We start from the raw sequence: 18,425 nt of genomic DNA, 5'->3' as shown, positions 1-18,425 counted from the left end.
TATCCTCTCTCCCCGGACCCCGCATTCACTATATCCGCACTCCCCAGAGCCCCCCATTCACTATATCTGCTCTCCCCGGACCCCGCATTCACTATATCCGCTCTCCCCGGACCCCGCATTCACCACATCCGCTCTCCCCGGACCCAGCATTCACTATATCCGCTCTCCCCGGACCCCGCATTCACTATATCCGCTCTCCCCGGACCCCGCATTCACTATATCCGCTCTCCCCGGACCCCGCATTCACTATATCCGCTCTCCCCGGACCCCGCATTCACTATATCCGCTCTCCCCGGACCCCGCATTCACTATATCCGCTCTCCCCGGACCCCGCATTCACTATATCCGCTCTCCCCGGACCCCGCATTCACTATATCCGCTCTCCCACAGTACACAGAACACGGAAATGCAATTATTTTAGTAAAATATAAACTACTAAATCCCTTTCCTCATCAGCAGTATATAGCAGTCTTGTGACTTCTATCAGTGTCCAGCAGAGCACTGGCTAAAGCTTATAGTAGGATTTTTCTTTTTGCTCTAAGAGGATGCAGGACCCTTGACCTCTATCTGGACAGTGCTGATTGGCCCTGTGCTGATCACATGCACTCTCCCAAGTAAAAAAAAAAACCTTTAGCAATACACACTTAAGTGAGCATGCGCATGGGGCTACGGGTTCAATCTGTTTTATCAGGAGATAAGATGTGGACATTTGAACAAAAGGAAGGGCAGAGAAGAAAGGATGAAATAGACTTTTGAGGATTAACCCCTTCGGTCCCACAGTGAGTATACCAAGCGTATGTTCCGGCATCTACAGACTGTACTGTGGGGGGTCCCAGCACTAGTCATCCATCATTCTCACTTCTCCGACCCCCTCCAGGTGTACGATGACGATGGGCGCTACGTCTACCTTGTGACTGAATTGATGAAAGGCGGAGAGCTGCTCGACCGGATACTCCGACAGAAGTTCTTCTCCGAGCGAGAGGCCAGTGCCGTCCTCTACACCATCACCAAGACCTTGGACTACCTGCACTGCCAAGGGGTGAGTGCAGGAGGGGGCCAATGGGAGGGCAAAAGAGTCGGCTGCCTTGGGTGCTTTACCAAGAAGGTGGAGGGAAAAAAAAGGAGCTGCTGAGGTAGTTCACAGATCATGGTGGTGGGGGGTGCCCCATCAGATGGAGGAATAGTGCCCCATCATTGGTGTCAGTGGGAGGAATAGTGCCCCATCATTGGTGTCAGTGGGAGGAATAGTGCCCCATCATTGGTGTCAGTGGGAGGAATAGTTCCCCATCATTGGTGTCAGTGGGAGGAATAGTGCTCCACCATTGGTGTCAGTGGGAGGAATAGTGCCCCATCATTGGTATCAGTGGGAGGAATAGTGTCCAGTCATTGGTGTCAGTGGGAGGAATAGTGCCCCATCATTGGTATCAATGGGAGGAATAGTGTCCAGTCATTGGTGTCAGTGGGAGGAATAGTGCCCCATCATTGGTGTCAGTGAGAGGAATAGTGCCCCATCATTGGTGTCAGTGGGAGGAATAGTGCCCCATCATTGGTGTCAGTGGGAGGAATAGTGCCCCATCATTGGTGTCAGTGAGAGGAATAGTGCCCCATCATTGGTGTCAGTGGGAGGAATAGTTCCCCATCATTGGTGTCAGTGGGAGGAATAGTGCCCCATCATTGGTGTCAGTGGGAGGAATAGTGCCCCATCATTGGTGTCAGTGGGAGGAATAGTGCCCCATCATTGGTGTCAGTGGGAGGAATAGTGCTCCACCATTGGTGTCAGTGGGAGGAATAGTGCCCCATCATTGGTATCAGTGGGAGGAATAGTGTCCAGTCATTGGTGTCAGTGGGAGGAATAGTGCCCCATCATTGGTATCAATGGGAGGAATAGTGTCCAGTCATTGGTGTCAGTGGGAGGAATAGTGCCCCATCGTTGGTGTCAAAGGGAGGAATAGCGCCCCATCATTGGTGTCAGTGGGAGGAATAGTGCCCCATCATTGGTGTCAGAGGGATGAATAGCGCCCCATCATTGGTGTCAGTGGGAGGAATAGTGCCCCATCATTGGTGTCAAAGGGAGGAATAGTGTCCCATCATTGGTGTCAGTGGGAGGAATAGTGCCCCATCATTGGTGTCAGTGGGAGGAATAGTACCCCATCATTGGTGTCAGTGGGAGGAATAGTACCCCTCTGTCAGTGTGACTTGTGCCAGCACTAGCTGAGTGAGACCTAAAATTGTCATGTGTCACCCTGAAATAATAGAAGAACAGAAGAGGGAGCCCCAGCTTGGCCCAGGGCCTCACACTTTGGGTTTTAATAAAGGGACAAAACTCTAGTAAATGCCATTGGTGGTTTCTCACAGTTGCACTACTTCGGGTCGAAAGGTGTGGATGGGAGACTCAATCTGTTATGAAATTTCACTGCGTGGGGAAAAAGTCTCTTTCGTAGATCTTTGTAGGCAGTTTTGGACACAAATGGACCTCTATGGATAACCTGAGTGAGATCCGGAAATCCCTGAATCTATAAATGACTTTAAACCAGAACCTCCTAATCCCTTCGAGAAAGATATTGAGGAAGGTGAGGTGGACACAGAAGGTCATCCTGCAGATCAATGTTGGCCTCCTGCATTTCATGAGGCACAAGCCAAGGTTTCACGCCATATACAGTTGTGTTGAAAATACTAGCCGTCAGACATCACTAACCGGATCAATCACTGTTTTTGGTGATAATGATATTTCTACATGGCAAATAATTTCCTAGCAGGTGTAGTAGAGTCATAGAAATCCAACAGACCCGACAGTCATGACATGCATGCTGCTGATTCTGTGTCATTGAATCACTCATTGGAAGGGGCGTGTTCAATATAATAGCAGTGTGGAGTTCTATTAGTGAGGTCATTCATTCTTTGAAAAACCGGTGGCAATTATTGCCCTTATTTAAGGAAGGAAGGCAGCAAATGTTGGACATGCTGGTTACAGTGCATTTCTCTCTGAAATTCTGAGGAAAATGGGTCGTTCCAGACATTGTTCAGAAGAACAGCGTACCTTGATTAAAAAGTTGATTGGAGAGGGGAAAACATATAAAGAAGTGCAGAAAATGATGGCAAATGCTTTAAAATGGCAACCAAAACCTGAAAGACGCAGAAGAAAGCGAAAAACTATCATTGGAATGGATAGAAGAATAGCCAAAATGGTGCGGACTCAGCCAACAATCAGCAGAAGATGAAAGAAGGTGTGACGTTCCCTGTGAGGACTCAGCCAACAATCAGCTCCAGGAAGATGAAAGAAGGTGTGACGTTCCCTGTGAGGACTGTTACAATTAGAAGACGCCTATGTGAAGCCAAGCTATCTGCAAGAAGTCCCCGCAAAGTCCCACTGTTGGGAAAAAGACGTGTGCTGAAGAGGTTACAATCTGCCAAAGAGCACATTGACCGGCCTAAAGAGAAATGGCGCAACATTTTGTGGATGGATGGAAGTAAGATTGTTCTTTTTGGGTCTAGTGGGCGGAGACAGTTTGTCAGACGACCCCCAAACACTGAATTCAGGCCACAGTACACTGTGAAGACCGTGAAGCATGGTGGTGCAAGCATCATGATATGGGGATGTTTCTCATACTACGGTGTTGGGCCTATTTATCGCATACCAGGGATCATGGATCAGTTTGAATACATCAGAATACTTGAAGAGGTCATGCTGCCTTATGCTGAAGAGGAAATGCCCTTGAAATGGGGGTTCCAACAAGACAACGACCCCAAACACACCAGTAAACGGGCAACATCTCGGTTCCAGACCAACAAGATGGACGTTATGGAGTGGCCAGCCCAATCCCCGGATCTTCATCCAATAGAAAACTTGTGGGGTGACATCAAAAATGCCGTTTCTGAGGCCAAACCAAGAAATAGAGAAGAACTGTGGAATGTGGTCCAATCATCCTGGGCTGGAATACCTGATCACAGGGGCCAGAAGTTGGGGGACTCCATGCAACACAGATGTACAGCAGTTCTCAGAAACAGTGCGACTACAACCAAATATTCATGAAGTCATTCAAAGGAAAGCAAAATCTTCAAACATTTCTCAGTTTATATAGTGAATGTTGGAGTTTGTAAAGAAGAATACAAACACGGCCATTTTTTTGAACCGTCTAATATTCACTTTTCTTCCATTTTTTTTAGAGGAACAACACAAATTTGATGTATTTTTCTTCATGTTGTGATTTGGAATAGAATGTGTCGTGTTCCCAATGCATTTGTGTGGATGGAAATAAAAGGATTAGAAGGATTTGCAGCTTTACTCACTTTTTTCGACACACGGATATTATTTTGAACACAACTGTACGTTCTACTTTCAGCTCGTCTATTGGTGAGGTGTGTACTAACCTATGCCTAGCAGGGCCGGAATCTCCTCGGCCTAGACAAGCTCCTATTAACCACCTCCCGCCCAGGCCATGTATATAAACGGCCTCCCCGCACCCTGCTTGTGTGCGCTCCCTGGGAGCGCGCAGCACCGCGATCCGGTGCCCGCTGTGTCCTCCGGACACAGTGAAACACCGATCGTCGGACGGGACCTCTGTACGAGGTCCCGATCATGTGATCACTGATTGGCCAATCAGTGATCACATGCAAAGTAGTTAGCAAGATGTCACTTCTGACATCATTGCTTACTATGTGTGAAATCTGTGAATGATCACAGAGGTCACATGGTACAAGGCTATTCACAACAGGCTTGTACCATGTGACAAGCTGTGACCAAGCACAGCTCACTCAGTTCTTCTCAATGGCTGCAAGAATGCACACAGAGAGAAAGAGAAATGATTGCTTTTACATCCTATATGGGTGTAAAAGCAATCAGTGTAAAAAAAAAAAAAAAAAATCTTCATCACCCCCCACAAGTAGTACAGTGTCACCATGGTGACACTGTACTGCTAGGGTGACCGTATGTAAAAAAAATAATAATAATATAAAAAAATAAAATAAAAATGTAAAAAAAAATGTTTAAAAATTATAATTTTTGCTTATAAACTAATTTGGATTTTTTTTTTTTACTAAAAAGATAACGGAATAAATTTTGGCTAAGATTTATGATGAAATATTATTTATTTGCAAAATTTTATAAAAAAAACACTTTTTTTCAAAATTTTTGGACATTTCATTTATATAGCAAAAAAAATACAAATCCCAGTGGTGAATAAATACCACCAAAATAAAGCTTTATCGATCTCAAAAAAATGGTAAAAAATTCATTTGGGTACAGTGTTGCATGACCGCGCAATTGTCATTCAAAGTGTGATAGCGCTAAAAGCTGAAAATTGCCCTGGCCTGGAAGGGGGGGAAAGTGTCCGGACTGGAAGGGGGGGAAAGTGTCCGGTCTGGAAGGGGGTAAAAGTGTCCGGCCTGGAAGGGGGGGAAAGTGTCCGGACTGGAAGGGGATGAAAGTGTCCGGACTGGAAGGGGGGGGAAGTGTCCGGACTGGAAGGGGGAGAAAGTGTCCGGACTGGAAGGGGGGGAAAGTGTCCGGACTGGAAGGGGGGGGGAAGTGTCCGGACTGGAAGTGGGGGAAAGTGTCCGGTCTGGAAGGGGGAGAAAGTGTCCGGTCTGGAAGGGGGGGGGAAAGTGTCCGGACTGGAAGTGGTTAAATGGCCTATGAAGTCTAGAAAGACTTTTCCACACACAAACTACCTATGCTTTGCATGAGGATCGGACAAAAGGTGAAAAGTTAATGAATCCTCCAAAACTCTTTCCTGAGTTGTATTTTGTGGAACAATAATTGATCTGTGCCAGGAGTGGATCCTGCCATTAAGTTCTCAACAAGCGTCTTAGTGTTCCCGAAAGCAAAGGTCCAATCAGCGGCTTATTCGGCCAGTTTTGCCTCAGAGACTGGCAGGTTTGTGCGCCATCTTGAATCCACTCCAGGCACAAGGAGTGCTAATCTTAGTTCCTGCAGAGGAAAGCTTCAAAGAAATGTACATAATAGTAGTCACAATCTCAACACTGAATGGAGGCATTTGTCCCATTCTGGACCTAAAATCTCTAAAGAAAAATAAAAAAAAAAAAATATCAGCATGCACCAGAGTTTTGCATGGAGTCTACAAGCTCTGTCAATGTCACATCAGATGCCCATCCTCGTATTTCCATCTTTTCTCCGCTTTCTGCGCTTTGTTCTGAGAGATCAATACTTTCAATTAGTTGACTGGTCATTCAGGCTCTCCTCTGCACTAAGAGTCTTCACAAAAGTGCTTGCTTTGCTCAGGGCTAAGATCTCAGGGCATCCGTGTCACAGGTTACCTGGATGACTTTCCGTGTACGGGTTCCTTAGCCATGGTCCTGTCTTCCAACATCCATTCCCTTCCAACTTTCAGATGGACGATCAACTTCAACAAGTCTGCTCTCCAGGCTTTCCTTTGCTTGGAGTTTTTTAGGCTGATCTGGACATAGTCCAGGCCAAAGTTTTCCTTCCCCAGGAAAAGATTTCTTTTCTGAGATCCAGCTGTTGGACCTTCGACCAGACATGCATCTTTCTCACTTCTGCGTGAGGGTTCTAGGCTGCATGGTGGCCTCCTTTGAGACGGTTCCCTTTGCTCAGTTCCGCTCAAGGTCTTTCAAACTCAATGCATGATGTGGGACAATGAAAAATAACAAAAGAGCTTCCTAGTGCCACATCCTAATAATAACAAGAAAAAAGGCCGGACGATAAAAGTACGGCAAAACTAGCGGATTTATGGGCCACAGAAGATCCCACACAATAATATTCATACAACCATTTATTAGCATAAAAGAGTCATATACAATGTATGAGACACACGATACATAACCCCCACAAAGGGGCAAAGGTGAAAGGGACACGGGTAATTACAAAGTAACTCCCTTGCATACATCATAGTCACCTAAAACATAGGTACAGTGGGGCAAAAAAGTATTTAGTCCCCACCAATGGTGCAAGTTCTCCCACTTACAAAGATGAGAGAGGCCTGTAATTGGCATCATAGGGAGACCTCAACTATGAGAGACAAAATGAGAAAACAAATCCAGACAATCACATTGGCTGATCTGGAAAGAATTTATTTGCAAATTATGGTGGAAAATAAGTATTTGGTCACCTACAAACAAGCAAGATTTCTGTCTCTCACAGACCTGGACCTTCTTCTTTAAGAGGCTCCTCTGTCCTGCACTCATTACCTGTATCAATGGCACCTGTTTGAACTTGTTATCAGTATAAAAGACACCTGTCCACAACCTCAAACAGTCACACTCCAAACTCCACTATGGTGAAGACCAAAGAGCTGTCAAAGGACACCAGAAACAAAATTGTAGACCTGCACCAGGCTGGGAAGACTGAATCTGCAATAGGCAAGCAGCTTGGTGTGAACAAATCAACTGTGGGAGCAATAATTAGAAAATGGAAGACATACAAGACCACTGATAATCTCCCTCGATCTGGGGCTCCACGCAAGATCTCACCCCGTGGGGTCAAAATGATCACAAGAACGGTGAGCAAAAATCCCAGGACCACACGGGGGGACCTAGTGAATGACCCGCAGAGAGCTGGGACCAATGTAACAAAGGCTACCATCAGTAACACACTATGCCTCCAGGGACTCAGATCCTGCAGTGCCAGACATGTCCCCCTGCTTAAGCCAGTACATGTCCGGGGCCCGTCTGAAGTTTGCTAGAGAGCATTTGGATGATCCAGAAGAGGATTGGGAGAATGTCATATGGTCAGATGAAACCAAAATAGAACTGTTTGGTAGAAACACAACTCGTCGTGTTTGGAGGAGAGAGAATGCTGAGTTGCATCCAAAGAACACCATACCTACTGTGAAGCATGGGGGTGGCAACATCATGCTTTGGGGCTGTTTCTCCACAAAGGGACCAGGACGACTGATCCATGTACAGGACAGAATTAATGGGGCCATGTATCGTGAGATTTTGAATACAAACCTCCTTCCATCAGCAAGGGCATTGAAGATGAAACGTGGCTGGGTCTTCCAACATGACAATGATCCCAAACGTACCGCCCGGGCAACGAAGGAGTGGCTTCGTAAGAAGCATTTCAAGGTCCTGGAGTGGTCTAGCCAGTCTCCAGATCTCAACCCCATAGAAAACGTTTGGAGGGAGTTGAAAGTCCGTGTTGGCCAGCGACAGCCCCAAAACATCACTGCTCTAGAGGAGATCTGCATGGAGCAGGAGATCTGCATGGAGGATGGGCCAACATACCAGCAACAGTGTGTGCCAACCTTGTGAAGACTTCCAGGAAACGTCTGACCTCTGTCATTGCCAACAAAGGATATATAACAAAGTATTGACATGAACTTTTCATATTCACCAAATACTTATTTTCCACCATAATTTGCAAATAAATTCTTTCCAGATCAGCCAATGAGATTGTCTGGATTTGTTTTCTCATTTTGTCTCTCATAGTTGAGGTCTCCCTATGATGCCAATTACAGGCCTCTCTCATCTTTGTAAGTGGGAGAACTTGCACCATTGGTGGTGACTAAATACTTTTTTGCCCCACTGTATCAGATACAGAATAAGAGATCAAAAAAAGGTCAACGCGTTTCGCCTGTACAATGTGCTTCTTCTTCAGGACCATAGCTTGAATGTAAGGGATGTCCCCTGTGTGGTCTCTTACTGTGCCCCAAAAATCCACTAGTTTTGCCGTACTTTTATTGTCTGGCCTTTTTTTTTATGATGTGGGGCAAGTAGATCCCTTCCCTGGATTGCCCACTGCAGTAAACATCTCCATGGCATGTTGGTTTTCTCGCTCAGAGCTAATATCCAGGAAATTGTTCCTTCGCTCTCCCTGGAAGGTGGTAGCAGCAGATGTAGGCCTGATTCCACAGGAGTCGATGTACCCCAGCCACATTCTGGAACTGAGAGCTATAAGACTGACTCTCTTACATTGGACTCCTCACCTTCACCTAGTCAGGGTGTAGTCTGGTAACGCCATAGCTGTGACCTACATAAACCATCAAGGAGGTGCCAGAAGTCTGGAAGCCCTGAAAGAAGAAAGCCTGATTCTCTCATGGGTGGAGAACCACATTCCAAATATCTCTGCTATCTTCATACCAGTGGGCTTCCTGAGTCACCAATGCCTGGACTCGGGAGACTGGTCCTTCCATCCTGAGATCTTCCTGAATCTCTGTTAGATATGGGGAACACCAGATGTGGACATCATGGCCTCTAGATTCAACAAAAAATTAGGTTTGTGTCCAGGTCCAGGGGTCCCTGGCCTTTGCAGTGGATGACATGGTGATTCCTTGGTCCATGTTCAGACCGGTGTATTCATTCCCTTTAGAGAAGGTTCTGTTCCACAAAAAGAAGCATGGATACCTAAGGTCCACATTGGGCCAGGAGACTTAGACAGACTCCTGATGGATGACCCTTGACCCTTTCCAAACAGGCCAGACCTCGTGCCACAGGACTCTTTATTTCCGTCCTGCTTCTCAATCATTTGTTATAATGGCATGGCTGCTGAAACCTCGTCCTAATGGATAGGAAGGGACATTGCTGACTCCCCACTTTGCTGAAGAAAAGAAATGATCACCATGTATAATACATAAGGGGGGATATGATCTCCATGTATAATACATAAGGGGGGATATGATCTCCATGTATAATACATAAGGGGGGATATGATCTCCATGTATAATACATAGGAGGGGGATATGATCTCCATGTATAATACATAAGGGGGATATGATCTCCATGTATAATACATAAGGGGGGATATGATCTCCATGTATAATACATAAGGGGGGGATATGATCTCCATGTATAATACATAAGGGGGGATATGATCTCCATGTATAATACATAAGGGGGGGATATGATCACCATGTATAATACATAAGGGGGGATATGATCTCCATGTATAATACATAAGGGGGATATGATCTCCATGTATAATACATAAGGGGGGATATGATCACCATGTATAATACATAAGGGGGGGATATGATCACCATGTATAATACATAAGGGGGGATATGATCACCATGTATAATACATAAGGGGGATATGATCTCCATGTATAATACATAAGGGGGATATGATCTCCATGTATAATACATAAGGGGGGGATATGATCTCCATGTATAATACATAAGGGGGGGATATGATCTCCATGTATAATACATAAGGGGGGATATGATCTCCATGTATAATACATAAGGGGGGGTATGATCTCCATGTATAATACATAAGGGGGGGGATATGATCTCCATGTATAATACATAAGGGGGGATATGATCTCCATGTATAATACATAAGGGGGGATATGATCTCCATGTATAATACATAAGGGGGGATATGATCTCCATGTATAATACATAAGGGGGGGGATATGATCTCCATGTATAATACATAAGGGGGGATATGATCTCCATGTATAATACATAAGGGGGGGGGGGGATATGATCACCATGTATAATACATAAGGGGGGGGGGAGATATGATCTCCATGTATAATACATAAGGGGGGGATATGATCTCCATGTATAATACATAAGGGGGGGATATGATCTCCATGTATAATACATAAGGGGGGGTATGATCTCCATGTATAATACATAAGGGGGGTATGATCTCCATGTATAATACATAAGGGGGGGATATGATCTCCATGTATAATACATAAGGGGGGATATGATCTCCATGTATAATACATAAGGGGGGTATGATCTCCATGTATAATACATAAGGGGGGATATGATCTCCATGTATAATACATAAGGGGGGATATGATCTCCATGTATAATACATAAGGGGGGGTATGATCTCCATGTATAATACATAAGGGGGGTATGATCTCCATGTATAATACATAAGGGGGGGATATGATCTCCATGTATAATACATAAGGGGGGTATGATCTCCATGTATAATACATAAGGGGGGATATGATCTCCATGTATAATACATAAGGGGGGATATGATCTCCATGTATAATACATAAGGGGGGGGGATATGATCTCCATGTATAATACATAAGGGGGGATATGATCTCCATGTATAATACATAAGGGGGGATATGATCTCCATGTATAATACATAAGGGGGGGATATGATCTCCATGTATAATGCATAAGGGGGGGATATGATCTCCATGTATAATACTTAAGGGGGGGATATGATCTCCATGTATAATACATAAGGGGGGGATATGATCTCCATGTATAATACATAAGGGGGGATATGATCTCCATGTATAATACATAAGGGGGGATATGATCTCCATGTGTAATACATAAGGGGGGATATTTTCTCCATGTATAATACATAAAGGGGGATATGATCTCCATGTATAATACATAAGGGGGATATGATCTCCATGTATAATACATAAGGGGGGATATGATCTCCATGTATAATACATAAGGGGGGGATATGATCTCCATGTATAATACATAAGGGGGGATATGATCTCCATGTATAATACATAAGGGGGGATATGATCTCCATGTATAATACATAAGGGGGGGATATGATCTCCATGTATAATACATAAGGGGGGATATGATCTCCATGTATAATACATAAGGGGGGGATATGATCACCATGTATAATACATAAGGGGGGATATGATCTCCATGTATAATACATAAGGGGGATATGATCTCCATGTATAATACATAAGGGGGGATATGATCACCATGTATAATACATAAGGGGGGGATATGATCACCATGTATAATACATAAGGGGGGATATGATCACCATGTATAATACATAAGGGGGATATGATCTCCATGTATAATACATAAGGGGGATATGATCTCCATGTATAATACATAAGGGGGGGATATGATCTCCATGTATAATACATAAGGGGGGGATATGATCTCCATGTATAATACATAAGGGGGGATATGATCTCCATGTATAATACATAAGGGGGGGTATGATCTCCATGTATAATACATAAAGGGGAATATGATCTCCATGTATAATACATAAGGGGGGGGATATGATCTCCATGTATAATACATAAGGGGGGATATGATCTCCATGTATAATACATAAGGGGGGATATGATCTCCATGTATAATACATAAGGGGGGATATGATCTCCATGTATAATACATAAGGGGGGGGATATGATCTCCATGTATAATACATAAGGGGGGATATGATCTCCATGTATAATACATAAGGGGGGGGGGATATGATCACCATGTATAATACATAAGGGGGGGGGGAGATATGATCTCCATGTATAATACATAAGGGGGGGATATGATCTCCATGTATAATACATAAGGGGGGGATATGATCTCCATGTATAATACATAAGGGGGGGTATGATCTCCATGTATAATACATAAGGGGGGTATGATCTCCATGTATAATACATAAGGGGGGGATATGATCTCCATGTATAATACATAAGGGGGGATATGATCTCCATGTATAATACATAAGGGGGGTATGATCTCCATGTATAATACATAAGGGGGGATATGATCTCCATGTATAATACATAAGGGGGGATATGATCTCCATGTATAATACATAAGGGGGGGTATGATCTCCATGTATAATACATAAGGGGGGTATGATCTCCATGTATAATACATAAGGGGGGGATATGATCTCCATGTATAATACATAAGGGGGGTATGATCTCCATGTATAATACATAAGGGGGGATATGATCTCCATGTATAATACATAAGGGGGGATATGATCTCCATGTATAATACATAAGGGGGGGGGATATGATCTCCATGTATAATACATAAGGGGGGGATATGATCTCCATGTATAATACATAAGGGGGGATATGATCTCCATGTATAATACATAAGGGGGGGATATGATCTCCATGTATAATGCATAAGGGGGGGATATGATCTCCATGTATAATACTTAAGGGGGGGATATGATCTCCATGTATAATACATAAGGGGGGGATATGATCTCCATGTATAATACATAAGGGGGGATATGATCTCCATGTATAATACATAAGGGGGGATATGATCTCCATGTGTAATACATAAGGGGGGATATTTTCTCCATGTATAATACATAAAGGGGGATATGATCTCCATGTATAATACATAAGGGGGATATGATCTCCATGTATAATACATAAGGGGGGATATGATCTCCATGTATAATACATAAGGGGGGATATGATCTCCATGTATAATACATAAGGGGGGATATGATCTCCATGTATAATACATAAGGGGGATATGATCTCCATGTATAATACATAAGAGGGATATGATCTCCATGTATAATACATAAGGGGGGGATATGATCTCCATGTATAATACATAAGGGGGGATATGATCTCCATGTATAATACATAAGGGGGGATATGATCTCCATGTATAATACATAAGGGGGGATATGATCTCCATGTATAATACATAAGGGGGGGATATGATCACCATGTATAATACATAAGGGGGGGGGTATGATCTCCATGTATAATACATAAGGGGGGGATATGATCTCCATGTATAATACATAAGGGGGGGATATGATCTCCATGTATAATACATAAGGGGGGGATATGATCTCCATGTATAATACATAAGGGGGGGATATGATCTCCATGTATAATACATAAGGGGGGATATGATCTCCATGTATAATACATAAGGGGGATATGATCTCCATGTATAATACATAAGGGGGGATATGATCACCATGTATAATACATAAGGGGGGATATGATCACCATGTATAATACATAAGGGGGGATATGATCACCATGTATAATACATAAGGGGGATATGATCTCCATGTATAATACATAAGGGGGATATGATCTCCATGTATAATACATAAGGGGGGGATATGATCTCCATGTATAATACATAAGGGGGGGTATGATCTCCATGTATAATACATAAAGGGGGGATATGATCTCCATGTATAATACATAAGGGGGGGATATGATCTCCATGTATAATACATAAGGGGGGATATGATCTCCATGTATAATACATAAAGGGGAATATGATCTCCATGTATAATACATAAGGGGGGGATATGATCTCCATGTATAATACATAAGGGGGGATATGATCTCCATGTATAATACATAAGGGGGGATATGATCTCCATGTATAATACATAAGGGGGGATATGATCACCATGTATAATACATAAGGGGGGGGGTATGATCTCCATGTATAATACATAAGGGGGGGATATGATCTCCATGTACAATACATAAGGGGGGATATGATCTCCATGTATAATACATAAGGGGGGATATGATCTCCATGTATAATACATAAGGGGGGGGATATGATCTCCATGTATAATACATAAGGGGGGATATGATCTCCATGTATAATACATAAGGGGGGGGGGGATATGATCACCATGTATAATACATAAGGGGGGGGGGAGATATGATCTCCATGTATAATACATAAGGGGGGGATATGATCTCCATGTATAATACATAAGGGGGGGATATGATCTCCATGTATAATACATAAGGGGGGGTATGATCTCCATGTATAATACATAAGGGGGGTATGATCTCCATGTATAATACATAAGGGGGGGATATGATCTCCATGTATAATACATAAGGGGGGATATGATCTCCATGTATAATACATAAGGGGGGTATGATCTCCATGTATAATACATAAGGGGGGATATGATCTCCATGTATAATACATAAGGGGGGATATGATCTCCATGTATAATACATAAGGGGGGGTATGATCTCCATGTATAATACATAAGGGGGGTATGATCTCCATGTATAATACATAAGGGGGGGATATGATCTCCATGTATAATACATAAGGGGGGTATGATCTCCATGTATAATACATAAGGGGGGATATGATCTCCATGTATAATACATAAGGGGGGATATGATCTCCATGTATAATACATAAGGGGGGGGGATATGATCTCCATGTATAATACATAAGGGGGGATATGATCTCCATGTATAATACATAAGGGGGGATATGATCTCCATGTATAATACATAAGGGGGGGATATGATCTCCATGTATAATGCATAAGGGGGGGATATGATCTCCATGTATAATACTTAAGGGGGGGATATGATCTCCATCTATAATACATAAGGGGGGGATATGATCTCCATGTATAATACATAAGGGGGGATATGATCTCCATGTATAATACATAAGGGGGGATATGATCTCCATGTGTAATACATAAGGGGGGATATTTTCTCCATGTATAATACATAAAGGGGGATATGATCTCCATGTATAATACATAAGGGGGATATGATCTCCATGTATAATACATAAGGGGGGATATGATCTCCATGTATAATACATAAGGGGGGATATGATCTCCATGTATAATACATAAGGGGGGATATGATCTCCATGTATAATACATAAGGGGGATATGATCTCCATGTATAATACATAAGAGGGATATGATCTCCATGTATAATACATAAGGGGGGGATATGATCTCCATGTATAATACATAAGGGGGGATATGATCTCCATGTATAATACATAAGGGGGGATATGATCTCCATGTATAATACATAAGGGGGGATATGATCTCCATGTATAATACATAAGGGGGGATATGATCTCCATGTATAATACATAAGGGGGGGATATGATCTCCATGTATATATACATCAGTGGTTCATATAGTGAACTCGGTGTTGTTATTCCCCCTGAGGTCATCACAGAGGACAAGGGGGCGCTATTTACATCTGGAGGAAAAGAAATGTCATCTCCAAACACGGAAAGGTTTCTTCACAGTAAGAGCTGTGAGAATGTGGAATAGACTCCCTCCAGAGTTGGTTGTGGCCAGCTCAGTGGATTGCTGTAGGAAAGTCCTGGATTCTTTCTTGGATACACAGAATATAACTGGATATAACATTTGTAGGGAAAGGTGATCCAGGGAATATCCGATTGCCTCTCGGGGGATCAGGAAGGAATTTTTTCCCCAGCAGGAGGAGATTGGATCGTGCTTTGCTGGGTTGTTTGCCTTCCTCTGGATCAACTGTGGGTGTAGGAATATAACTTTTTTTTATGATTGAACTGAATGGACTTTTGTCTTTTTTCAGCCAGACTAACTATGTAACTATGACACCTTCTATCTCTAGGCAGTTATCCTTCTGTTGTAAATTGAAAAGCCAAAACGACGATATGTGCTATGAATTCCCTTTGTTCATGATGGAAATGTGTCGATTTTTAGTTCACTGTCATTATCGATACATTAGACGGACTCTTTCTGCTGGTCCTGTGCTGGTGTTGTGTAGCTGATTTGTAGGTTGCTATGTATCTGGCAGTCACTGCTTCCTCTCTATATAACAGGTTCTCTTTGCTCTGACAGGTGGTTCATCGAGATCTGAAGCCCAGTAATATCCTCTACATGGACGATTCCAGCAACGCAGACTCCATCCGAATATGTGACTTTGGCTTTGCCAAGCAGCTGAGAGGAGACAACGGGCTGCTGCTGACTCCGTGTTATACGGCCAACTTTGTGGCCCCTGAGGTGATGAGAACTGTGACCCCCTTCAGTGTCTTGTTTCATAGGGGGTTCATGAACACCAGGGAGCTCTTCTCTTCCTATTAATGTGTGAAAAAAGCAAATTTAACCGCCTCCCTCCCGCCATAGTAATAGGATGGACGCAAGGTGGTTCTCTTGTTCTGGGAGGACGTCATATGACACCCTCCTATTCTGACCACGCATGCGCGGCGATCGGCGGTGCGCTGTGTCCCTCGGACACAGCGGATCACCGATCACGGAAAGAGCCAAAGATGTCGGCTCGATCGTGTGATCAGCCGTGTCCAATCACGCTTTGCTGCATCTACAGTTTGATTTTACTGTTTAGTAACACCTTGTTTTACCTTAATGCATTCTGTGTATTAAGGTATAAAAAAAACCTTCTGTTCTGCATTTGTCCCCCCAGCAACCCCCCGAATTCTTACAGTGAAGGAAATGTGTATTTGCTCCCCTCTGATGCTGAATGTTGGCCCCTCACACAGAAATGATCGGTCTAACAATGGAATGTTCGCCCCTCACACAGAAATGATCGGTCTAACAATGGAATGTTCGCCCCTCACACAGAAATGATCGGTCTAACAATGGAATGTTCGCCCCTCACACAGAAATGATCGGTCTAACAATGGAATGCTCGCCCCTCACACAGAAATGATCGGTCTAACAATGGAATGTTCGCCCCTCACACAGAAACGATCGGTCTATAAATGGAATGTTCGGTGTAACACTGAGAGACAGAATACAACAACAAATTCAGCAGAAATGCGTCTAACAAATGATGACGGATCTGCATGTTCATGAGGGAAAGAAGGATTTGATCCCCTATCATTCAGCAGGATTTCTGGCTCCCAGGTGTCTCTCATACAGGTAACAAGCTGAGATTAGAAGCAGTCTCTTAAAGGGAGTGCTGCTAATCTCATTGTGTTACCTGTATAAAAGACACCTGTCCACAGGAGCAATCAAACCATCAGATTCCAAACTCTCCACCATGGCAAAGACCAAAGAGCTGTCCAAGGATGTCAGGGACAAGATGGTAGACCTACACAAGGCTGGACTGGGCTACCAAACTATGGCCAAGCAGCTTGGTGAGAAGGTGACAACAGTTGGTGCAATCATTCACAAATGGAGGAAACACAAAACAAGTGTCAGTCTCCCTAGGTCTGGTGCACCATGCAAGATCTCACCTCGTGGGGTGTCAATGATCATGAGAACAGTGAGGAATCATCCCAGAACTACACGTGAGGATCTTGTCAATGATCTCCAGGCAGCTGGGACCACAGTCACCAAGAAATCAATTGGTAACACACTACGCCGACAAGGACTGAAATCCTGCAGTGCCCGCACGGTCCCTCTGCTCAAGAAAGCACATGTCCAGGCCCGTCTGAAGTCTGCCACTGAACATCGGAATGATGCAGAGGAGGACTGGTGGAAGTGTTGTGGTCAGAGGAGACCAAAATCCAGCTCTTTGGCATCAACTCAACTCGCCGTGTTTGGAGGAGGAGGAATGCTGCCTATGACCCCAAGAACACCATCCCCACTGTGAAACATGGTGGTGGAAACATTCTGCTTTGGGGGGAGTTTTTCTGCTAAGGGGACAGGACAACTGCACCGCATCAAAGGGACGATGGACGGGGCAATGTACCCTCAAATCTTGGGTGAGAAGCTTCTTCCCTCAGCCAGGGCATTGAAAATGGGTGGTGGATGGGTGTTCCAGCATGACAATGACCCAAAACACACGGCCAAGGCAACAAAGGAGCGGCTCAAGAAGAAGCACATTAAGGTCCTGGAGTGGCCTAGCCAGTCTCCAGACCTTCATCCCATTGAAAATCTGTGGAGGGAGCTGAAAGTTCGAGTTGCCAAACGTCAGCCACCAAACCTTAATGACTTGGAGAGGATCTGCCAAGAGGAGTGGGCCAAAATCCCTCCTGAGATGTGTGCGA

General features: G+C 43.9%; 1 protein-coding gene across 1 annotated transcript in view; it reads left to right on the top strand.

Annotated features, from left to right (window-relative positions):
• Positions 1-18,425, top strand: part of LOC149427463 (ribosomal protein S6 kinase alpha-6) — a 71,115-nt gene that overhangs the window by 33,773 nt on the left and 18,917 nt on the right. The window contains exons 10-11 of the mRNA XM_089668003.1: positions 878-1,039; positions 16,315-16,476. Of these exons, the coding sequence (XP_089524129.1) occupies positions 878-1,039; positions 16,315-16,476 (324 nt within the window). The remainder of the gene's footprint in view (positions 1-877; positions 1,040-16,314; positions 16,477-18,425) is intronic.

The sequence above is a fragment of the Staurois parvus genome, unplaced genomic scaffold (assembly GCF_062004578.1).
Source record: "Staurois parvus isolate SC_StPar_1 unplaced genomic scaffold, SC_StPar_1.0 ptg003737l, whole genome shotgun sequence".
Lineage (NCBI taxonomy): Eukaryota > Metazoa > Chordata > Amphibia > Anura > Ranidae > Staurois > Staurois parvus.
This window is presented reverse-complemented; position numbering and strand designations above follow the sequence as displayed.